This window comes from Dysidea avara, chromosome 1 (genome assembly GCF_963678975.1).
Source record: "Dysidea avara chromosome 1, odDysAvar1.4, whole genome shotgun sequence".
In the NCBI taxonomy this organism is placed as follows: Eukaryota; Metazoa; Porifera; class Demospongiae; order Dictyoceratida; family Dysideidae; genus Dysidea; species Dysidea avara.
The window spans coordinates 53,563,724-53,589,693 of record NC_089272.1 but is presented as its reverse complement, the minus strand read 5'-3'; the positions used below and the strand labels follow the sequence as shown (position 1 = coordinate 53,589,693).

The 25,970-nt window shown below is 37.0% G+C and overlaps 2 protein-coding genes across 5 annotated transcripts; both read right to left on the bottom strand.

Annotated features, from left to right (window-relative positions):
• Window positions 1-442: 442 nt before the first annotated feature.
• On the bottom strand, window positions 443-10,889 carry LOC136269059 (nonsense-mediated mRNA decay factor SMG9-like). The gene is made up of 15 exons (XM_066064520.1): window positions 10,725-10,889; window positions 10,603-10,668; window positions 10,193-10,245; window positions 9,316-9,772; window positions 9,154-9,263; window positions 8,751-8,862; window positions 8,444-8,536; window positions 7,948-8,033; window positions 4,605-4,673; window positions 3,064-3,095; window positions 2,732-2,839; window positions 2,403-2,549; window positions 2,028-2,116; window positions 1,907-1,962; window positions 443-940 (listed from the first exon to the last, which is right to left on the bottom strand). The coding sequence occupies exons 1-15, from the start codon at window positions 10,845-10,847 to the stop codon at window positions 844-846; spliced, it is 1,698 nt and encodes a 565-aa protein (XP_065920592.1). The 5' UTR covers window positions 10,848-10,889; the 3' UTR covers window positions 443-843.
• Window positions 10,890-19,975: 9,086 nt separating this feature from the next.
• On the bottom strand, window positions 19,976-25,892 carry LOC136269018 (uncharacterized). 4 transcript variants are annotated; one of them, XM_066064489.1, is made up of 4 exons: window positions 25,594-25,892; window positions 21,587-21,706; window positions 21,428-21,532; window positions 19,976-21,382 (listed from the first exon to the last, which is right to left on the bottom strand). In XM_066064489.1, exon 4 carries the CDS (start codon window positions 21,355-21,357, stop codon window positions 20,209-20,211), a length of 1,149 nt encoding a protein of 382 aa, XP_065920561.1. In that variant the 5' UTR covers window positions 21,358-21,382; window positions 21,428-21,532; window positions 21,587-21,706; window positions 25,594-25,892; the 3' UTR covers window positions 19,976-20,208. The 4 variants fall into 4 exon arrangements, 1 of the variants encoding a protein (XP_065920561.1); XR_010707195.1 differs by lacking the exons at window positions 19,976-21,382; window positions 21,428-21,532; window positions 21,587-21,706 and adding an exon at window positions 23,969-24,832; XR_010707199.1 differs by lacking the exons at window positions 19,976-21,382; window positions 21,428-21,532; window positions 21,587-21,706 and adding an exon at window positions 23,969-24,631.
• Between the last annotated feature and the right edge of the window lie 78 nt (window positions 25,893-25,970).

Sequence of the window (25,970 nt, the reverse complement as noted above, 5' to 3'; positions counted from 1 at the left end):
TTACAGTTGATTAGAACATATGGTGTTAACTTCAAAACATTGTCCACCTCAGGGTTATATTAGTAGGAGAGGTGTCACAGTACAACTTAACACAACATAGTAAAATTCACACCACATCCTTTCTGCCTGCTTACCAGGAAGCCCATAATGTTACATAATATATCAACTTGTAGTTATTCAAATAACTTAAACAAGACCCTTCTTCTCATATTACAAGCACAATGAATGAACATGTGCCAAACATAGCAAAATACCTTTAAACCGTGCATGCCAGTAGATGTGCATAAACAATCACAGCTGTACAGCGGCCATGTCAAATACAGAGTGGACTTCATTAAAACACATTACAGTAAGTACAAAGATCTCGAACAAACATAGCCAAGATGTACTTCATGTCTCAACATCAAGGCGTTCACTTCCAACAGTCCCTCAAATGACGTAGTTTATATTAACATTAAACAGTATCACATTCAATCAAAAATCTACAAAATCATTTCATGTGTAAAGGTACAGTGTACATGCATATTACAAATATAATTCAAATTGTCATACAAAAATCAAGTAAATAGTATACTCATGTATCATAACTGATATACATAATATAAATATACGAGTGTGGCTACCTCAATCATATACGTAACAAAGCCTAGTGGTCCAGTGGTATAGGTTACATGTAGATATGCACAACAGATCAGCACACCCATCTGTCATGCCACCGTGTGGAGCCTTGTGTGTGTGCATGGTGGACAAACAGAGAGACAGATGGACGGACAGACAAATAGTGGATGATGGTGAGCTGTAAAAATTGCGATGGAAGTAGAGCAGTAGTGAGACATGCTGGAATCACTCTGGTAGGCTCTGTAACAACTTGTTGTATTCTTCCAGTAGAATCTGTTGTGACTTCTTGATACACGTCCACGTCTTGGACGCATTATCAAACCTGCACAAAATTTGATCGTAGCTACTGTACATGTGTATGTAGGTGTATGAGATGTCGCCGATTAAAAGACAAACATGTACATGCAAACTTGTACTTGTAGTAAGTGTGCATTTGCAGCACTCATGCAAATTTTATGCAGCATGCAAACAGTGTGTATATCACACGAACATGTGTCCATAGACTGAATAGCATATACAAAGAGAAATCGTATGTGTGTACTGCCACACATACATGCATATGGCATAACATACCGTATATCAATTAAATTTGGCGGTGAACTAAATTTGGCGATTCATCACTAAACCACCAAATTATAAAAATTTCATCAATACTATTTTCATACATTGTGTCCAAGCTTTTGATAGCAGTTGGTAAAACAAGTTTTAACAAACCAAGTGTGACTTAATGGATACTACCTTATTGGTAAATTAATACATGCGATTGGGTGTAGCTTATGGACTAGACTAGAACTCGTACATTCGATTAGTGGGCATGGCTCCATGTAAGCTTGCAGGTAGCAGCAGACATGAATTCATGTGCAGCTATTGATAAACAGGTGAGATTCTACAGGCAGCATAATGATCCTGATAAGTGGGCGTGGCCCACAAAACAAGTTGGGCTGCAGCATGACCCGATAATCTCTCGCAGCGTCAGACGCTGCGAGACTATTAAATCCAAACCCGGTTGGGCCGGTTCAATCATGAAAGCAGCTAGATGCATGCAGTGACTGAATTCATGCATAACATTTCAGCACAAAAGGATTGTACACTATAGCATGTACACTACAGCATGTACACACTTCGTCCTTACACCACTCGCATGCACTACCAATTTTTCAGAGAGAGCATTTCGCCAAATTAAATTTTTGCCAACTGCAATTTTATAGCAAATCGCCAAATATTAGTTTCACCAATATTTGTTGTTGTACGGTACATTTATTACATTATGCTATACACTTCGACTAACCATTCTCTCTCTGTCATTTGTCGTTGAGTGAGAGGTGGACGTGACATCGCAAATATCTAAACACAAGTCAAAAGAATGAAGCCGACAACTACATACACATGCTATACACAGACAGACGTACCTGGTTCCTAAAGGTCTCTGAGAGCAGCTGAAATGTTGGGTGGCCAGTGTAGTGTGGCAGCAGGCTCAGCACCGGGTTGAGACCAGAATCTGACCAAACAGAACATACACACTAGTTGCATATGAACATGTACACTTACGTCGTACTTACACATATGCAACATGGCAGTACATTTCAAATTACCTCAAAACAGTAAACCCCTCAAATATGTAACACACCATGCATTCTGATAATACATGCAATTACTTCCTTCCTACTACTAAATGTTAACTTGGTGAAATCCAAAACTTTGTGATCCCTACTATCTAGTACTACCACACTAAGTATGTACATACATATGCAACTCATGTACATTGTAATGGTACACACACTCACCTATTTTGTCAGGTCTGGAGGCAACTGGTCCAAAATTATCTGGAGCATTCTGATTGGTTGGAAACAACTGAAGGTTGATACCGTTCTCTTTAGCATGAGAACTGTTTCCAACTGGGATCAGACCACTATTGAGCAGTGAAACACCACCTGTGGAAATTAGAAGAGAGTGAATAAAACCCTAAACACGTACTGCTTCATAATGTAAAGAAAAAAACATTTATACATGCAGAAATATTAAAAACAAGACACATAGAAAAATAATAAATGCAATAATTTTCCTAAAGATTTTGGCTGGAAATAGAACTGAGTTCTCTGGGAGCATGACTTACTATCAATAGTCAGTTTAGAGCCATAGAAGGCACATGAGATGACCGAGTGGGCTTGCTTGATGGAGTGAGGCTGGAAATCGTCAGGTGTGGCAAAGTTGTGTACAAACACTATAACAAGAAGAGCAATAATATAATGTGTGACTGTCCATATGAAAAAATATCTACCCAACCAAAAATTAAATAACACTGCTTGATTACCCAGCTTAACAATATAGGCAACACCTGTATACGTCACACACGTAATATACCAGTCCAGTGCATACATAACATAGAGATACAGGTTTGTACACATACATTATACACCTAACACGTGACACACAAAACTGTAGTACCTATTTGTGGATAGTACTCCTCCAGCTCATCACTATAGTGAAATATTGAAACCCACAATCACATATGCATGTGGACATTAAGTATAAATACGTCAACAAGTATAACATTAGACAGTTCAAAATATAACTAATCGGCTGAGAATGCAGAATGTAATCTGTTGACAAACATTGTTGTGAATTTAGTGAAGCTGTCCATTAAAGATATGACAGAGGAAATTATTTATACACTATGTACAGTGTACATTATCAAATATAATATCTTATGGTCTCAAAATGAAATTTCAGCTATCAAACATAGTATACCAAAGTATTAATGTTAGATTAGCAAGGTGAGCAAAGAATCCTCACAAATCCACCTATAACCCATACTGACATGAGAACAATATACTTCACACGGTGGATCAAAGTGCTGATGAGTACTGAATTTTCCATATAGCAACTGTACTGTATAACTATAAATCATACAATACAGTTTTGCAAGGAATGTCACAAAAACAACCAACACAAATGATCATGTGCAAATTGCTAAAACTAGTCAATCCAATCCTAACAGTTTTTTTACACTAATATCTATATTCTAAAGCGCTTGCGTGGGCGAAGATCAAATGAATAATTCTTTCCATACAGGAAAATACAGCACTGTTGATCACGTGCGTAATATTTTAAATGCCTAAATGATGCTATCTGTTTGTTTTATGACCAAACTTGTACTATATAGACACTAACCGATTGTCTGGGGGCTAAAAACCAAGAATGCTCCGAACAAAGACAACCATAAAGTACTTAAAACCAGTTAAAGCATTACCATACCCATGCAATATGAAAAATTGCACTCTGGTGTGTTCTATAGCTGAATAGAGCACTCGGCTTTGCCTAATGCTGCATTAGTTTCTCGCCCACGCCCCCATGCTATTATTTTTTTCCATAGAGCACTGCTTTAACTAGTATATGTACAATACATCTGAATGTTTTGTGTGGTGTACAATCATTACAAATATATCACAAGGTCAACTCAATCACTGATGATCAACCTTCTCCGTGGCTATACATGCTTCACATTATCATGAGCAGTGGAGTTCACAACTTTAATTTCATACATATGCATGCTCATACATAAGTTTCTATTTAAAGCCCATCAACAGTAGTTCAGGCATGTGCACACACACACTTGTACGCACACTCACTCACTCACACACTACACAAGCTCAAGCCTCAAGTTGTCCACAACTGAAGTTACACGTACACATGCACATGCTCACTCACACAACACATACATAGACACCATACACACACATGTGCATGCACGCACACACGTACGCACACACACACGTACGCACATACAGTACCGTTCAAATGTAACGTCGCCTAGCAAGAGTGTGAGTGATAAAAAAACACGTTAATTAAAGGGTGTGGTACCCATTTCACTCACAAGTATTCATCCCAAATGAAACAGGATGAATACTCATGAGTAAACATACACACACGCACGCACGCACGCACGCACACACGCACACACACACACACACACAAACTACACATACTTCATATCAGGGTTGACCACTTTAGAGTCAGTACAGGATGGCTTCAGTGATTCAGCAGTTTGAATGAACCTGTACAAGTGTACAATAACAAATGATTAAATCACACTATTAAGGATACACTGAGTGACTGCCCAAATTTACAACACTGTAGGTGCCAGCACAGTGAAACTACTCTTCTAAAACACTGTGAGGACTTTAAAGCCTTGATATTCATCGATTGATAACTCGTATATGGAAGGTCACATGGACTTGTAATTTAGACTTTTGAAATGTTGATGTCAAAATAAATAATGGTGTACAGAGCTAGCTTTCCCCAGCAAAATAAAGTAGAGTGGTAAAACTGTCAATTTGCTACCAACATCAAAGTCAATTTGTTAATTATATACATTCTTTTTACCACATCAAAAGAATTTTGAGTAGAGTAGCGCCGCTTTACCGCTCTTTAGGGAAGCCCCTGGTGTATATGTTTCACCAACTGCAACATTCCATTGCCAATTTAAACACAGGGATGTATGTTTTAAGGATGAAAAAATCCCTGAGGTTTGTGAATTCTAGATTCTATGGTACAGCTCAGCTCCAAGGTATAATCTTCACCCTCATCTTAGATGCGTTTTGCCCACATTTTGTACATCCACATCAAATCACGCTGTTACCACGTAGAGCCTACATACTATATGTGTCACAATACAAGTTTACTGGCAGTACACATTGTGAGAGGACGTGACTTGCCCTTGTTTTGCATGTGTTTTGCTCACATTTTAGACACGAATTAACATTATCTTGGAGCTGAGCTGCACTGTAGTTGTGTGGAACACAGTAAGCTTTATTCTACAAACACTATCAACACCTTATTAACCTATATACACTTTATGCATCTTACATCATTTACAAATTAGAATCAATGAAAATAAATTTTCACATATATAACAGGCACTTAAATATTATAGCAATCTCTGTACTTTCTACTAGTACTGAAACAAATGGCAATTCATGCAAACAAAACAACTGATTATTCTTTAAGGTTATGGTAAAGTCGAAGCCCTTCAATCCAGGGAAGCCAAAGTGTGTACCGCAAAAATTTCATTAACTATACCACATTGCATAATATTCTGTTAGATTTAAATGGCGATTGTGCCAAGGCTAGATTTTGTGTTTGGTTTTTAGTGCTATTTACCACTAGGAAAGCGTAAACGTTGTGTAAATGAGTTGATAAAAGCTTGTTAATATATTTGGTAATGGTTTAATTGTAGTATGGTGTGATGACATAAAGGTTAGCATTGTAATTAGTCCTGTGAGGCTGGTAGCAAACATCAGCTTAGTGAAACAAGGTTTGTTAGGTGCTTATATCTTCGATAGGCTGTCAGTTATGTCAGCTTGTGGCGCTTGAATGACATACTAATTATTTGTGGTTTCTTTGGCATTTCACTACAGTATACTATTTCTTCACGTCAGTTTTCTACAGTATACTACTAGATAGGCTAGTATACTACTAGATAGGCTAGTATACTACTAGATAGGCTAGTATACTACTAGATAAGCTAGTATACTACTAGATAGGCTAGTTGTTGTGGCTTAGAACAGTTCAGTAGTAGTGGGCGCAGGGACAGATACCAAAAAAGTGCTTTTAATTGCATTTTCTTAGCAATACAAGAAGGATTTGTGTGAAACTTTGAAAATTAAATAACTGTATTCGTGCACTGCAAAGTGCACTCAGATTGCTAAAGCAAGCCTTTCTTAATGGTTTTCTGTCCCTGCCCATGTGTCTGCTGGCTGGTTTTCACTAATCATCTTGGCAAAAATGGTAATAGTTTCCCAGCGATTTGACGTGTAGTAATGCTTCGAAGCCCTTTACAAACCACACTATAACTCTTGAGGGATTAACACTAGCAGCTTCAAATCTCCCAACCTATTAGACTAGTCTATGGACTGTAATGGGCCAGTAAGTAAAGATGTGTGCTTATTAGCAAAGGCGAGTTATCACCTAAAGTACAGCATGTGGTATTTTACCTATTTCTGGTTTACCGTAACCTTAAGCATGAATAAGCACTAAAAACTTTGGTGGAAAGTAAGGCAAAGCCTGAGAGCTATTTCTATTTCTTCTAAAATAGAATCTTTCAGTGTGAGTATGCCACTTTGTTCACAATCTCAAGCTTCTATTTACAGTAGCTTGATCACCTGATCACAGCTTACTATAGTGCTAGCAAATATTAGAATAACATACTAACGAATTGAATAATGTCATGCTGACCGAATATAGTCAAATATCCAAATAATCATTTCAGTACTATTTTCTACCAATGAGTAGGCAACACACATTTCAACCCTTGGCCCCTAAAAAGTTTAAACACGAATGCCACTATACTGTATATAACCAAATTTTCAAGGTGTAGTAATTTTGAGGATCAACTTATGATTTCGTGGTTGTATTTTCAAGGATCACTCGTTTTTCACTAAGATTACCTAGCAGAAAGCATAAAGCTAACTCTGATAATCGTTAATTTTCATGGATGAAAATTTCATGGATAGCCAAGCAACCATGAAAATTTGTATGCATATGGTAGTGGCTCTCACAACACGAATGCATTCAACGGTATATATCTCGGAAACAGAATATCCTATGAGTAAACAGTTTGCACTACGTTACTCTGCACTTAATGGCCATTTTCTTAAGCTTTATCTCAATATTGTAGAGTGATTAAGTATGATATAAGGTGAATCTGCATTGGCAAGAATTTCCGGTCATTCCTAAGACACTTACTACAATGATACTACCTGTCACAATGGATAAAAGAAATAAAGAAGGGTTAGTAAAAGTCATATGATATTGTAGATCTATTCATTGTGAGCAGTTTACGTGGTCCATACACGGATTAACAGCATATTTTATGTAAAATAAGTTTTGTTTTTAACAACCATAGCTGCTATAGTGGAGTTTGGGGCCAAAGGGCTAACAAACAACACAAAACACCTCTCAATTACATCACCACAAACACTCTAATACAACATACACTTTTCTTACAGCAGTGCACCCTTAGAAATGACACAGTCCCATCCATTTAATTATCCCACAATACACAGACCTTTTAAGACATTTTGCTACTCACATGGATAATGCAACATGCAACAGATCTCTAAGCAATATTTTCAACATTTAGGAGTTTGGTAATAATTGTACTGTATTAAACAGATACAGTATGCATACAAAAACTTTAAGTAGTACATACATGTTGTCACAACTGTTGGACTGGACATAAATTGTGAGTACCAATCAAGCTACTTTGCCAATCAGTCAGCACACATTAGGCCAGAACAATAGAAGTGATCTACACAAAGGGAGGGTTACCTGAACACAGTGTCTGCCTCCAGTGTATCTATGACAATCACTATGACATGACAGATGGTCAACAGGAGGATGGCCAATTGTAGTGACTACAATAGGACAAGAATGAGTGATTGGGTAATGGCTTATACTAGTCATGTATGTAAATGTGTGCACAGTAATTCTGATAGCATATAGTAGGCTATGATATGCCTGAAAGAGTGTATCTAACAGATGTGTAGTCTCCCAATATATAGGATATGGTACATTTTGAAACCTTAAGTGCATTAAACACATGGGTTTTAATATAATCAAGGATAAGTCTGGGACCAAGGTTAGTATGAAATTCAAAGAGCATGGATAGTCCTTGTACTGCAAAAAAATGTACTGATAATCTGTGTATAAGGCAGAGAGACGCATCTTCAGATTTACAGTAGATTGCATTGCATATGCATGTGCTTGTGTAGGTACGTGTAGAGTATAGGTGTGTCACATATACAGTGTATTAGATGTTCGATACCTGTATTTCAAGGTAGGTCTCAGGTGAGAGGTCATCAGGGATATCTGGTTCATTCTGAGTGAATTGTTCTAACATGGCAGAACTGAGAATGGGCTGTAGTGAGATAGAACACAGTCAACATACTGTTCATAATATCAGTAGTAACTATGTATACTAGTACATACAATATTAACTCTTGATGTTAGTGTAGTGTATTTAGTGTCTGTGTTTGATGTGCCCCACACATTCAGCATGCAGTACAACACAAGAATTTCTGCCAAACGATTATGTATGCAGAAAGCCAGAAACACGTGACAATATCACATACCTGTGTATCCAGGAGGATGATCCTCTCTCCAGTGGCAACCATGTCTACTCCATTGGTCTGGTAGCCACCACAATCCTGAATGTCTTTAGATTGTGGACGAAACAGGTAAGGCCTAGTCAAAAAGGTAACAACTAGTTATGTATTCCATCTAAATATAGAATCACATATATGTAACATGTGGTTACATGCCATTACAAAAATATTTACTGCTAGTGGTATCATATGTTTGGGGGAGACGTGGGGACAAGTAATGAAAACTTTAGTTAAACTACACTAAGCACATGTTCAAGACCCTAAGCATTGTCAAGAAGTGCACACATATTTATTCCTGAAATTTTAAGTACATATTTGAGGGGAAAATACTTTCAAAACCTCATGTCTGCATGATACAATGATATATTACCTTCCTGATCCAGTCTTGGTACCAGCGAGGATGGACATTACGGTTGACTTGCCAACACTCTGCATTCCCAGACAACCAACCACCAGGTAGTCTGGTTGGTCCATTAGACTCTGGGGAATGACAACAGTAAGAGTTAGAGTGACAACGCACACACACACTCACATCAGCTCCCCTATCATCCCAGTGTAAAGACTCATCAATAATTTTCACACAGTGTTGGGTATCAGAAATAGTCCCAAACATCGAGGGATCACCACGAGATAGAATCACACTACTATCTCTACCATAAGGTTCTCTACCCCCAGTCATACGGGAAGGGTATAATGGTGTGAAACTACTAGGACTTGAACTGAGACCATCAGCACTACGTTTCTTGCCACCTCGGGGGAAACTGTCACTCGAACTGGTGGAACGATTTTGACGGGATTTGATAACATGTGGGACTGTTTCGATTGGCTTGATTGGTGACATCGGCGTGGTAGCCTTGGTGGCTGTGTTGTCATCGTTGGCTGCCATTGTTGTGGCTGTCGTGGAAACAATGTCCCTTGAAGATGAAGGAGGTACTGATGAATGACTGGTTGACATGGCACTAGTTGCCGAGGTGCTGTGACTTGAATCCCTAATTAAAAGAAATATATAATATGTGTATATTATTATATACATACACATGTACAAATATGGAGAAATACTCGATGATAATTCCATCCACTATAAAGTCTAGCTAATAAATTAATCTGAACAGAGAGGAAATGCAGTATCTGCCACACAGCTATTGCCACTCAGTGACCAGCACCCTATGCACCACTCAGGTGATACAAGTCAGTGCAGGACTAGTAATCTATAGGAATGTCATGGATAGAGGTAAAAGAGCCTGAAATTCAACAAATACTGGCATGTGTAACTGAGACATGGACAGTAGCTACGGCATGCTGCACACATACACCCACACACTACACAAATACATACACCAACACACACCTTTTCACATACACACATATACAGTACAATCATATCAACACACAATACAGTTAAAGCCTACCTGGTCAACAATGAGACTGTGCCAGGAACCATGGATGGGATTGCATCAGTTTTCTGTGGTGATATCACAACAGTATAGTAAACAGCACATTAAATTGCCACTACCACAAATGGACAGCAATCAGCAAAACACCTGCAAAGCCAGTGGTATCACGTTTCATACATTGTTAGCCTGGTAACCACTGGACTACAATGCACCCCCATGAGTCTCATAGACTGAACACCACAGTAAATTTGAGCAGTGCACAAACACTAACTAAGCAATAGCTTATCTTCAATACCCTATAATAGTGCATAATACAGTGTCATTATCAGGAGTACAAGTAGTCTGGTGTAGCCAGTACCCTTAGCGAGGGTCTGGCTACGGGAGACTGGAGTACAAGGGTCTATTTAATATGCATCAATTCTTACTCTTTCGCTTGGCGGTTTGGCCAAGATTTTTACTGGGTGAATAACTGGAGCTGTATCTGTGAACGGCTATAGTGCAAGAACGAAATGTATACTAGTGCGTATTAAATAGAAAATGACTAAACCTTTTGTCTGCTGTGCATCTTGTCTCGCTCTCGGTCGCGTTTCTTGTTTCCTCCTCCACCACCCTTAGGGTACCTTCCTCTATCGTAACCTTTGTCTCTCGAGCGTGGGTCGTTACTGTCCATCGCCGCGGAGGTGTACCGTAATTATACCTGACCCAACGACTAATAAATATTGTCTAATTACATAGTAATTATTTGAAATACGCTGAAAATATTAATATTATAGAGTTTGAAATGATTATTTTGATGTCGAACGTTAGAGCGGTGTCAGAGTCAGAGATAACAGTATAATGATGTGGAGTCGTTTCTTTTAGGTACGCTAATGTTCGAGTATAGTTATGCACTGACCCACCGACTTTTTAAATGAAAATGGAAATAGCTAGCTAGCTACATTAGGCCAATGAAACTTGATTACCAGTTTCTCGCTCAGATTTTTAAAAATTTGATGCGGGCGGGAGGTTATTATTCATTATTCATTATTTTCCAAAAGCACAACACACATCCCAAACATGAAGATTTAGTGCCAAAAAACAGTGAGATCTAGCTACATTGATTACTCTTGCATTAAATAGCTAAAGTACGTTGCTAGTCCATATAACAAGTGATTTTTCCATTAGAGTATAGCTGATTGCTCTATTAGAGTAAAAGTGACTGTACATTGTATTTCGATCTGAAATATCAATAATGAAATTCCATGCGGGTGTATGAAAAGCATGCGGGCGATGACGCGAAACTGCTAATCAAGTTTCATTGGCCTTAATTTTATAATCGTTTTTTTTTTTTTGATCATCTAATTTGTTACCGGCAAAGACCGTACACCAAAGTTGTATGATTTTTTTAGCTATCTGATTGTTTTGTGATAGCTACGAACTTCAGTCAGTGATTGTGTCATAGATATATTAAACCTCCCGCACTCAGTACTGAGCTATACATAGCTACCTGAATACCGGTATTTCTAGGGATGATAAATCAATAAAATTTATTGAGACTCCAACACCTGAAGCTAAAATAAGTAAGAGCTCCTCTCAAGGGAAAATTCAGTTTTAGTTTTTTTTCCTGTCAGTAAAAATTGCAAATGTAAAATTCCTTCTATTTGTACCAACCTCGTGTGGTTGTGGTCAAGATAGAACATGCATGCAATTGTGGCCTGCTTTAGTTGCCGTGTAAATTAAATGTGTGGGATATGTTTCAAGTAGTAATCAGTCTTGTTAGACCAGCTAGCTAAATAGAATGTATCAGTTGGACTTCTCTGTAATGGACATGAGACCATGCTTATTCTTCCTGTACATGGAGATGCATCTCCTTCATATGCCATTATATTATTATACCATGCCTATCGCAGCATCCCTACTAGCAAATACCATTTGGAGCAGCATGCAATATAGATTGTGACAAATGGACTAGTGGTGATGCAGCCCCAATATTTTAATCAAAGAATAATGTAGTTAATCCATGCAATTTAGCTGTGCCTGTATACTACACTATGCAGTGACATCTTTTGTATAAACCATGTATTTTCTCTGTGCACAGCAGAATTAGCACACAAAAGCAGTGTACGATGTATTTACCTTAATTTGTCATGTTATATTTGCCAGTTTTGAATAATACGTACATTGATGCATTGGGTAAGGCATATCATTATTGGAAGGTGGCCTGACATACACCAATCTGTCCATTGGAACAGCAGTGTTGTGAAAAGAGATTTTTATCATGCATCACTTCAACATCACAAATATCCTTATATACAAGAATATGGAGAAAATAAGATTTGAAAATGATTACTTCTTTTTACACAGCAGTAGCACCTACTCTGCAACCAATATGCTGGTGTTACATTTTCTTGAGGCATTTGTAACTCAATATCGTTTTACTGACCATTAGCCATTAAAACGCAAAGCTGGATAATGGTGAATTATGAATCACATGATCTGCCGATTTATCATCAGAGCGCAGATCATTAATAAGCCATGGATTGATAATCGAATGAGTTGATCTTGACTACACTACTATTATAACTAGCTCGTGTGTACACACTATATGCCTTACAGTACAAACAGTGGTACAAATACATGTACTGTTATACGATATAATTATGCTAATAAAAGATAAATATAATTATATTAACAACTGTTGTTTGTTTCAATTAGTCTTTTGAAAAGTATTCTCGGTAAAGTTGCCATAACTTCTCGGTACATGTTCCCAGAAAACATGCCATGATTATGCATTGTTGAATGAAAAACATGCCAGTAAGCAGCAGTTGAAGATTCACGCCAAAAATAAGTTGCATCAGATAGCTAAAATGAGACAAACCAATGGTAGCTCCCATAGCTATGGTGATCTTATGTAGCTGCCTGTTTAGCTTGCCAGAGACCCTAGTACCATGAATGTGCTTGGTCACTTTGTACTTGTAGTAGAGATAAGTGATGAAGATCACTACCTGAACTATCTTGTTGATGACAGCAATAAATGATATGAATACCAACGGATCATAGGTACGGGAGGTAGGTATAACACAGTGGCCGTTTGGTAGGATTGTGTTTCTACCATTGTCAGTTATCACATCATACAGCAATATCAAGAAGACAGATGATACTACAGTTCCAAGCACGTAAGCAATGTATCGTATGTAGAAATGCTTTGATGTTTCCTTGGACATTTCTGGTTTTAGCTTATAGCTCTGATACATAAGGTAGGCAACATGATGGAGTAGGCAGGTAGCAAAAAGTGCCTCGCACAGATAAGCCAGCAGGTAAATAACAGTGATGCCATGACATGCAACCTGTGAATTTGGTGCTAGACTGTAGTGTGCAACCAATAAAGCCACTAAAACAAGGCACAAGCAGACCACTACTAGACTGTAAAATGTTAGTAGCTTGCCAAAAAGTTTCTCACGTAGCTTTTTAAGTAATATGTGTATGGCAGCTGTATACCCACTTACTAGAATCATCAAGGTCGGTGCCATCAAAATTACAATGATTGGGACTTGCTGGTTATCAGTGGTCATCTCACAAGGCAACTCCTTCTCTAGTTTAGCAATCGCCATTGAGATGTGGCCATCTGTTGGGGTAGTAACAATGATATTATCAGTAGTGTAGACAATGTCCAGTTTCTCTCCAGTATCAATCATCATGATGGTACAGTTATCAACCAGGCAGTATTGTAGGGTAGTGACTTGTTGGAGGTCATCATCACCACTAGCTGGTAGTTGTTGATCAGAACAGTGAAGTGATGTTACCTTACTGACTGTAACAATGAAAAGTATAGTAAGCCAAACCATCAACTTTTCTAGCTCTCCCAACACTCACAAAACTGTTGTGAATAGTGGTGATTAAGAAGAATGTTATATCAACAAACCTGTTACAATCACACTGTGACCTTTCATACAATGCTTTTGTATAGTCCTTAGAATATTCCATCTTGTGAATATAAATTCTTGATGATGTCAATTATGTCAAATTTCCAGCAACTACACACTTTTCCATGGCATTTGCTCAAGAGGACCAAATCTAGTGATTTCCCACTCTCAGGCATTCTGTTTCATGCACACGACCCCTGTATGGTTATGGCCCTGGGTGTTAGGTCCCTACTGTAATCCAGGAGGATTTTTATTTGTGTAATTTTTATTCAGATTGACTGTTCTATTAGAATGTCTTGCTAGTTATGTTGATACATATTTAGTTTTTTTGTTAAAACTCCATGATGTTATTTTAAACTACCGCAATACACTCTTATTCATCTATCTGCTGGCTAATTTTCAGCTTGTTTCCCTGTAGGCTTGACATTCATTTGGATTACCCTTTTGTAAAATTTTGTTAAGTGTGCAAAAAGACCAAGAATGAGTTTTAAATTTTGCACCAACAAATGATTTTGGATAGTGTGATATGTGAACTGCCCTACACTCATCTTCTATACATATATAATTTCATAAAACAGTACACCTTTGTAGTACAGTGACGTATCAGAAATGGGGTAGCGGTACTTGTATGACATATGTAATGTATGGAGCTACATACAGTGTATATGAAGTGTATGTATATGTAGCAATGTATGTCAAGTGAAGTCACTACTCAGTCTTTTTAAAGTCATATTCTCCGTACATATCTTGTGAATAGTTTGTTGTACAAAGAAAAACCAAACCATAGAGAGACTAAATCACCATGAAATTGAGTTTGAGTATAATCTGCAGAAGTGCGATGAAATGATCGATAAACTAACTTAGAACATAGTAACCACAATGTGTACTACAATGTACAAGATATAATTTTCACATTATGCTGTATGTAGCTATTCTATAATACACTGTATGTATTTCAAGATACACAATAGTGTGTCATGTGGTCAAATAAAGCCAGTGAGGGTACGTAATGGCAACAAGTGTGTATTGTACTGGACCCAAGAAAACATGGTCTCATGATTTTTTAGCTCATGTCAGTTAAGTGATGCAACCAGACAGGTAAACATCACGTTGCATATTATCTTTATACATATTGTAGTATTGCAATAGTTTGAATTAAGACCTTTGGCAATGTTGTAATGTGCATGGTAAAGTGAACATTATACTTTTGTAAGCAATACTTGTGCACTGTTCCTTCAGGGTATAGCGTCTTGTCACCATTAAACCATCAATAATTACTTTCTGGTAGCTTTAATGCTGAGCAATTGTCCACAAGCCACAGTCCTCCGATACATTGACGTACAACAATAGACAATACTGCAATAGACATTGTATTGTATTGTGGTAGAAAATATTGTTGCATCCTACAACATAAACCTACTAGCGAAAAATTTCATTGGGGTGGGATCCCTGTTGGGCTATAAATCAGTCCAGCCATCTTTGAGGTAGCTATACAAGCCTTCAAAGTTAATCTTATGAGCATATAGCCATAACTATAATTTTCTTACAAACTGTAAAGAACAAAGGACCGTGTTAATGCACTACCAAGTTAATTTTTAAGTTTGATTTTTGTCAGCCATATAAAGTAATTTACTTAAATAAATAAACAGAGAATTCGGTCTGCAGATACACGTGGGTTAACCATGTATGGTTTTAGGGACCTAACCTAATTTCCAAATCCCTTACCACTGTGCTACTGCCACCAACACATTTATTTATTTATTTATTTATTATTAACAGATCTCTAAGTTTCCAGTTTATAATTGGTAGTTTAACAGTTCTATTGGTAATTTACGATTGCTCTATTAGAGTGGAAAAGCTGTTCAACTAGAAAAACTATACTTGTGGCTAAAAAGATTCTGTATATAATAATAATAATAGACATGTAAGTCTTGCAAGAAGCCGGGCTTTCAAATGTTAGAAGTGATATCCATGACAAAACAGCCAAGCTGTGAGAAAAGAGTGTATCCCCCAAAAAGCTATACAGAAAGATGTGAATTCAAGGTGGTGGTCAAGAAATGGCTGCAATGTTCAATCAATACTATGATGATGACCTATTCTTATTAAAACTGATTAGCATATATATAAATAAGCATCACCACTGCAGCCCATTTCTTGTCCACAACCTTGATGTCACAACTTTTTAACCTTGGCTTTTTGAAAGCTATAATATACACCTTTTTCACTGTTTTGCTGTTTTGGCATGGATGTGCATACATACAGTATAGTTGGGTACTGACTATTAGAATCCCGATTAGAATATATACATGCATGTTAGAAGTGAAACACATATGCATGCGTTTCTGGCTTTGATTAATACCCTACCCTCAATTAGTACTGCAGTATGCCGTCGTAGTAGTACATTGTTTGGGTACATTTTATTTAATAGTTTTGTGTAGACATATATGCCTGTGCAATTGTCTCTATCTTCTAGAGCAAGATTCACCTCTGTTATTTTGCTTCTTGTGTATTGAATTGAGGCAACAGTTAATGTAGTATTAAAAATTCTTAGTAAACATATTACATTATAAAACTAACTAATGATTTCCTGCTATACAAATACCACTGTACATGGTTGTAATTGAGAAATATGTGATGCATGCAACCTAACTGTGTTTACACTATGAATGCAAGTTGCCACTGAGTGTGTTCAGAGACATCCTCTGCGTTATCTTTCTGCACAGCAGAATGACCTGATAGCAGTGTATGATGTATTTACAGTACCTTTTTGATATATTTGATATACGTAGAGCTAGGCAATAGTAAAAAATATTGAGTATCGTGATATTAATTTTCAAATTGTATCGTGATATTTAGCCTCTACACTATCGTGATGGATGTAACACTTGTAAATGACTACTTGTAGTTCTATTCACGGACCATATTCTTGCCTTTTCACAAGAAAGGAGCAATGATTAGGTATAAACAATGTATAAATTAGCAAGTTTGTTCAAATAATTCTCAAATGTGCAAACAACTAACTGCGGATCTGTCATTTAGAAACTATTGTGATACATATTGTTATCAAGATATATTCATTACTATCGATCATCTTGGGATAATTTTGCTATCGCCCACCTCTAGATATACGTACATCACAAAGCCAGATAATGGTGGTTCTTGAATCACAAAATCACACACAAATGGTAGTGTTGCAATTAAAAGTCAACTTGACATCAATCCATGTAATAACCCCCACCCTGATGATTAATTGACAGATGTACACACTAATGCCTTGTAGTACAACAATGGTGTATGCACACTGTTACTGTTATCAGATATAATTATATATAAATATATGACTTATAGCAGTACTGCATACCACTGTACTGTATAGTGATTTGTTTAGCACAAAATTAATTGATGTAGGCATGAGATAATCGTGGATGCCAAATAGAATGCAGTAATTGCATTTCACCGCTAATATGTAGGCACACATTTTTTGTGATGCGTACGTGCACACACTGCACTATGTGTGTATATAGTACAACACTGCTATAATACACTTAGGTGACTATATATAACAGTTTAGAAAAGTACAATTGTTGTACATTCTTGGTGCACAGAAAACATGCCACGACTATGCATTGTTGAATGAGAATCACGTCCCCAAACAGCAGTTCAATATTCACATCCACCATGAGTTGTATATAGCAGAAAACCAAAATGAGACAATCCAATGGTAGCTCCCATAGCTATAGTGATCTTGTGTAGCTGCCTGTTGAATTTGCCAGAGACTCTAGCACCACGAATGTCCTTGTTTAATTTGTAGGTGTAGTAAAGATAAGTGATAAACATCACTACCTGTGCAAATTTGTTGATAAAAGAAGTATGTAGCTAATATCAATAATAATTATTTATTTATGGATATACAATTATACATACATACATAATTGTTCAAAAAACAAAAGTTTGGACTCCAGGCCTTTGTTCATATTCATTGATGGATCATAGATCTGGAAGGTGGGTATAGCACAGTGGCCATAGTTACCACATCGAGAAGCCACGTAACGTGTGGTACCAAGCATGTAAGCAATGTATTTCATGTAGAAATGCTTTGATGTTTTCTTGAACATTTCTGGTTTCAGCTTATAATCTGATGCATAAGGTAGGCAACGTGATGGAGTAGGCAGGTAGTAAACAGTGCCTCGCACAGATAAGCCAGCAGGTAAATAACAGTGATGCCATGACATGCAACTCGTAATATTTTATATGTAATGTATATGCATCAGTGCACGTCAAGACTCAAGTCCATTCTCTGTACAAACTTTAATTGTGCATATACTTTCTGTACAAAGAACATCCATACCATAGAGAGACTAAGCAAATGAAATTGAGTTTGAGTATAACTTGAAATACATTGAACTAAGTAGCTTATCAACAAGTCTAACTTAGAACCTGAAACTAAATTGTTTAAATTTAGAATTTGTAACCACAAAACAAAGCATGTATTCTACAGTGTATAAAGGTATTATGTACAATCATGCCAGTTAATATTGTGCACTTTATGCATACATCACTACATGGTTAACATACCGCACTACTTAGTTCATTATATATGCATGGTCATTATGCATCCTACGTAGTCAGATAGTCTTAACGTGAGCAAGCCTGCGCCAGGAGAATTATAAGGGTAAGCTTCCAGGACAAGACTACATGGATCACAGACTTTAGCACAATGTATGTACAAGGCATTATGGCATAAGGATAAAGATGGGTTGAGCATATATCACAAAACGGTGTATGTATACATTCCCTCAAAGTGCCTAGATTTATAAATGTGTTCGAAGATGTAGTGATGTGATTAGGAAATTCTCTGCATTGCAAGTTTCACAATGACAGGCTTAATCCCAGGTGGTGCTTTTGGCAGAAGAGTATATATTTTAAACCAAAAAGCTGACTGCTTTAATAGAGTTGTAATTTGTATGAATGTTATATTAGAGCATATCAGTCTGTTTTTGTTACTTTTCAGCCCACATTCCTGCCCTGGAGAACAGGTCTGTGAGGATAAGACCATAATCTATGCATCCTTCCACATGAGTTTTATGACATTTTTAATACCTTCATAATAACTTTCTTTTTCATGGCATAGACTTCACATAATTATGGTAAAGTTTTCATGCACACTATAAAAAAAACAACACTTTTATGTTTAACACACCTGTAGTTTATAGTGCATGATACTCACCCTCATGAACTTATCTATATGTATTGAGCTGAAAAACCCAAAAGGCATCTATGAAGACCACATATTTTTACACAAAAATATCTGCCACAGAAGTACCTTTGATCATAAGGTTAATATAATAGTTGCTGCCTATGATTAGCTAAGCTAGTAGCTACACTGCATAGCTAGTGAGTATTATGAAGGTGTTGCTGTCAGACCTTCAGTGTTGGTCACTGTAAAGCTCTAATGATAATAATACTTATGGTTTCAAGGAGGATAATCCATCCCTTCTGGAGGAGACTAAGTGTGGCGCTTGACTTTAGACATTGGGTGGCCTGCAGTTTGAATCCTGAGGTTGGAGGGATTCTTTCCTTCTTTGGCCCATTTTCTGTTTCACCTCTAAATATAGTTAACTTGTAAAAGTCTCCAATTTTGTTTATTAGGTTAGGTAATCCAAAGGCTACAGCACAAGTTGCTGTCAGACCTTCAGTGCTAGTCACTGTAAAGCTTTAATAGTATAGTTTTTTATTTGCTAGTACTGTTTGTTCAGGTTGTACACCTATAGGTCTATGACTAAGCTGATAAAAATACCAGCACCTCAGCATTAGATGTACCAAGTAGGCATGTGATATATAATAATATCAGTCGTATTTCTGTTTGCCATTAGCAACGTATCATGTACACATTGTTTATACTAATTTGTAAAAATAGTAGCACAATTTATTCAACATTGATTTACAATGCAACCTTATTTAATTTTGACTATTGTGAATGTATCGTACACTTTTTGGCAATGTGCGTATATATACAGACTATACACTATACTACATATATTATAACAATACGCTACTATCAGTAACAGTACTGGAATACAATCTACTGTTGTACATATGAACATGTAAAAGTTAGCTGTTATTAGCCAGTTAGTTTTTTAAATAATATTCTCTGTACAGTTGTTGTACCTTCTTGGTGCATGTTCCCAGAAAACAAGCCATGATTACGCATTGTTGAATGAGAAACATGCCATTGAGCAGTGGCTGAATATTCACACCAACCATGAGTTGCAGCAGATAACCAAAATGAGACAAACCGATGGTAGCTCCCACAGCTATGGTGATCTTGTGTAGCTTCCTGTTTAGCTTTCCAGAGACCCCAGTACCATGAATGATCATGAGCTTGGTCACTTTGTACTTGTAGTAGAGATAAGTGATGAAGATCACTACCTGAACTATCTTGTTGGTGAATGAAGCAGCTGATATGAATACTAATGGATCATAGGTTTGGAAAGTGGGTATAGCACAATGACCACTTAGTAGAATTGTGTTTCTACCATTGCCAGTTACCACATCGTATAATATTATTAAGAAGCCAGATAACAATGTGGTGCCAAGCACATAAGCAATGTATCGCATGTAGAAATGCTTTGATGTTTTCTTGGACATTTCTGGTTTTAGCTTATAGCTCCGATACATAAGGTAGGCAACATGATGGAGTAGGCAGGTAGCAAAAAGTGCCTCGCACAGATAAGCCAACAGGTAAATAACAGTGATGCCATGACATGCAACCTGTGAATTTGGTGCTAGACTGTAGTGTGCAACCAATAAAGCCACTAAAACAAGGCACAAACAGACCACTACTAGACTGTAAAACATCAATAGCTTGCCAAAAATTTTATTTCGTAGCTTTTTAAGCATTATGTGTATGGCAGCTGTATACCCACTTACTAGAATCATCAAGGTCGGTGCCATCAAAATTACAATGATTGGGACTTGCTGGTTATCAGTGGTCATCTCACAAGGCAACTCCTTCTCTAGTTTAGCAATCACCATTGAGATGTGGCCATCTGTTGGGGTAGTAACAATGATATTATCAGTAGTGTAGACAATGTCCAGTTTCTCTCCAGTATCAATCATCATGATGGTACAGTTATCAACCAGGCAGTATTGTAGGGTAGTGACTTGTTGGAGGCCATCATCACCACTAGCTGGTAGTTGTTGATCAGAACAGTGAAGTGGTGTTACCTTACAGACTGTAGAAAGGATAACAATGAAGAACAGAGTAAGCCAAGCCATCAACTTTTCTAGCTCTCCCAACACACTATTGTGAATAGCAGTGATTAAGAAGAATGTTTTAATAACAAACCTTTAATAAGACACACGGTGAGATTTCAAGAGATGCTTTTGTAGTACTTAAGTGTTCCACCTTTTAACTTCAGTATTATTGTCTTGTTGTGATGCATGATGTCAACTGTAGTCATAGATTATGTCATTTTCACACCATGCAGCTGTGTATATACATTACCTCATTGGTGTCTGCTTATTGGCCAGAGTCCTATACATGCCGTTCCCTAGAAACTCTGTCTACCCATGTCCCATGCTGCTTTACTGATTGGTATGCGGCCCTTCCAGATGATTTTTTGTTCTAGATTAATATATAGAGTAAGGCAATATAAAACTGATCCAATATTATAGCTAATTATTGCTATGGTTTAAAATTTTGACAAAGACAGAAAATAATTATAATTTATGGTTTTGGAAATAGTTGCAATTGCTATAATGACTTATCTCTTTCCATTGCAGATATGCTACTTTTAGATGCATATCATACATGTGTTACATGTTCTTTGTATTTCAATAAAATCCGTAAGTGCAATGACAATTATATGTACATCTATCATAATTCTATTTACAGAAATCAGAGAAACCAAGATTTTGATCCAGTCCACCTCTACTCTTTCAAGTGTGTATTAGAAATCAGATGGGTATTAAAAATCATAAATTCAAAATACTAATTAATTAACCACATACACCCATGACCATTTTGGGTGCTTCACATGCATCGTTATTACAGTTACCATGACTTTGATCCTTGTCTGTATTAGATAGAGCAATAATACGTAGCTATCTGCTACTTTCAACCAGTTTGATATGTAGCTATAGTGTGTATGTTTATAGTTAGCTACAACTTGTGGCACTACATTTTCATGTCAACATGTATATTGCATGGATGATGTGTACTAGCAAGATATAGTTTCTTGTAACATAAGTGTAGTTGCAGTGTCTAAATACGTATACTAATTTGTTAAATTGACTTGGATAGTTATTAATGCTATTAATCAGGTGTACATTGTCAGTGTTTTCCACTAATCATATCAAATGTGCAGTTATTCCATGCCCTTTGCCTTTGATCACATGATGCATTTACAGTTCATCTGATTAGTTTATATAATTGCTTAATTTTTCATCAGAGACTCTGAGTGCATATTGACCCTACAACATACTGATATATACTAATTGATGCTTGATTAATGACATTAATCTGACATGGTATAGGGATTGTCGACCTTGCATGGATCAGATGAGGCCCAGTTAAAAGTCACCCATGCATATGGCTGGCACAGAAAGCCATAGTCAGCTATACATCTATATTAGTAATTTCCTGTCAAGAAAATTATTTCCTAGCTGTAATTTGTGCAGGATTTAAAGTTTAGTCACATACTAATTTTTCTCTGACTATATATACTGGTGTTTAAAAACAAATCGATCAGTGAATGCAATCTAGTTGGCACTAATTATCTAAATAATAATAATCAGGTATAATGCTATAATGAATGTATATTATAGTCACAAAAATTTGGTGGGAATGCAAGGAAGTTACACCTGATTATGAATGCTATTAGATTCAAGGGGTAGTATGACTGCTCTATTAGAATTTCTGAGTTTCTATAAGAGTATATTATATTATTCTAAGTTTCCTTTTATTGGGGTCACTACCTCAGTTTCCTCAGTGGTGTGTAGTTACACCATGTATGTGGCATTCAGCATGTACTTTAGCTTATTTAAATATTGCATATATGGGTGAGGACTAATACTGAAAATTCCAGACTGGTCACCCAAATTTGGTATGGGGCTAATCAAAGTGTCAATAGACTATAGTATGTTCACGTTGAGCTGAACCCTCAAAAACATTTAATATCTCATGGATGCAATTACACACAATCTTGAAATTTGGCTCATTTGTAGTACTGCTTGACCCGCTAAAAATATTTCAAAATCTTGTTGTTCAAATGTTAGACATAATATTTATGGTCAATCTAAATTTTCACAATACATTTCCTATGGGGAAGCCATATAAGTACAGTGTCCAATACAGCCCTTTCCCGAACTTGTAATGGAGCCAAACCGTACATGTCTGTTGTCGACACCTTTGCTGTTACCAATAATCATCTGGTTGGCTGAAATGTTAACTCTGTTGAGAAAAAATCCACTTTTAATTTTTAGCCGTTTTTCAGGATTCAGCTCAACGTGAACATACTATAAAGAGTTCAAATACACCGAAGGCCACTTACTGTTAATTTTATGTTTCAGATGTCCCACCTCCGTTGCTATGTCTCAGCGCCTAAATTTGAGTTTTCCAGTACCAATATTTCATCATCTCAATGTTTAATGAAGTTATAAACGAACTTGTTTACATAGCTAGGCATAGAGAAAGGAAGGCTAGATAGGCTGAAGACTAACCCCCAAAACCGGGAGAAGGGACTACCCCTTCAGTACTCAATAAGTAAAGATTGAGATACTGAAGAGAATTCAAATTCATGTCCTCTATAGTACATAATGATGCGATTACTCCCTTGATCAATAATATCAAGTGCACTCACATGCACCAATCAATAATTGGTTATATAATCTTGGTGACAACAAATCATTGTATATCATGAGTGTCACACACAGATACTATCATACTCCTACACTATTTACAAAGTAATAGACAATTATTATATTATTATATATTATAATGTGCAGAACCTCAAAAAGAGTGTGTGGCACAACATTACAAGTGGGTGAGTTGTGGGGAAGGGGGGTGTGACATATTACAAAACAGTTTGTACATACAGTCATGTTATTATAAGTGTTCTTTTGAAGTGATCTAGAGTTGGAGAGTTAATGGTTTGCTGGCTAAGGCTGTTCCACAATCTGATGGCTGACGGGAAAAAGGAATATAAGTGAGTGTTAATTCTTGAGTAAGGGTGGTAACATAGTAGGCGTGTATAGAAACAAGTGCATTTTTATACAGGTGCAACTAGTTGTAATTATTCTTATATGTTGCTAATTCAGGAGATACAAACTACTTGTGTTGCACCCATTATACTGTGAGACTGGTATTGGTGTATTGCATCACCTATCCAATTCACTGTGGGAATGGAGTTTCAGTACTATTTTGGATGTTGTGGAGGCGATGATCTGCATTGATGATGTATTATGTTTTCACCAAACGTACAATTTTAATTTTTCAAGAAATGTAATGATAACAGTAGTTTGGCTGGTTGCATGATCTCCATCCTCAGCTCTACACAATATAACAGGGAATCACATCCATAAAAATCAAACTGTGAAAATTCTGAATCTATTATATACCTCGAACATTTGTATGCATATGGTATGTGAATCTCTGTAACATGACATACATCCATACGAACATGCTGTCCCTATGCATCATCAATTAGCAATAACTGTGCCTCTGTTGGACCTCAACCTACACAACTATCTGCTACAAAAGATTTCATGAAATATTATAAGTGATCATGATGCATGTATAATTGTATAGCTAGACCTCTAGCCCTGATGATTTCAATTGATGCTTTGACTTAATGGTCAATATTTATGGCATGATTGCATTGCACCAAGTTAATTCCTTGGTTCCCATTTCAAAATTTTAATGATGCAGGTGGGCAGTGGCTGAAAACCAAGAGCAAAACATTCCATTATATTGCAAAAACTATTCTGGAAGCAGCCATTTTTCTAAAAACAATATGACCTCATCATTTAAAACAAACAACATAAGCACAGTAATAATGAGAATCGTGTGCTACTTTTTTAAAAGCATGCGGGCAGAATCAGGGCTCAAGTTTAGTTAGGCCTAATGATCTTGCATTGCATGTAGACGCCAGGCTTTTAACAGTTTGAGGGCAACACTGCAGATACACTTCAGTGATGTACTGACACCATTATCATTGAGTAATGCGCGTATCAATGTTTTGCCCCACTACTATGAACACGAGCAGAGGTGGGGATTTGAACACTTAAAAATTCTTATCCCCGGGGCTACTTTTGATGTTGAATCCCCAGTAAGGCCACGAAACACCCGGCTATGTGCCCTCGTAGCATCAAATACCCCACCACCTGGGGCACAGTTTGAGGTTGATTCCCCCACTAATCCCCGCCTAGCCCCCACTTCTGCCCGTGTTCATGGTAATGGGGCAAAACATTGATAGGTGCATAATAATGTAAGAATAATTTAGTAACACTCACATCTAGCATGTATACTTTGTCAGCGTGATAGACAACCTTACTAGCCCTCATTTAATGCCAGTATAGCCACAGCTATTCACAAGGTGCACGTTTCTGCAAGTCTACGGTGCTTTTGTACACGTCCCATGTGAGAGTTGCTCCTCCAGTCTCCTTCCATCTTTATAGTATCTGCTATTCCATTGAACACGACTTCGGAAGTTCGGACCAGCTCATAAGAACAAGATCATCATCAAATAACTCCAAGCAAAGTCGAGCTTCCCGGAGCATGTGGGTCTGCCGGTCACAGAATAGTAATTGGAAATATATTGTCAAATTAGGAAATATACTGAAATACAAATAAGATTTTAAAAAACATTGAGATTCCATAAAGGGGTAGG

What these genes read in the sequence shown, in the direction of transcription:
- LOC136269059 (XM_066064520.1), bottom strand. Translation starts at nt 10,847, where the DNA reads ATGGACAGTAACGACCCACGCTCGAGAGACAAAGGTTACGATAGAGGA. An exon ending in ACAGTCTCATTGTTGACCAG is followed by an intron (nt 9,773 to 10,192) that starts GTAGGCTTTAAC and finishes TCTTTTAATTAG; the next exon opens with GGATTCAAGTCACAGCACCT. An exon ending in TCATCCTCCTGGATACACAG is followed by an intron (nt 8,537 to 8,750) that starts GTATGTGATATT and finishes ATCTCACTACAG; the next exon opens with CCCATTCTCAGTTCTGCCAT.
- LOC136269018 (XM_066064489.1), bottom strand. Translation starts at nt 21,357, where the DNA reads ATGGCTTGGCTTACTCTGTTCTTCATTGTTATCCTTTCTACAGTCTGT.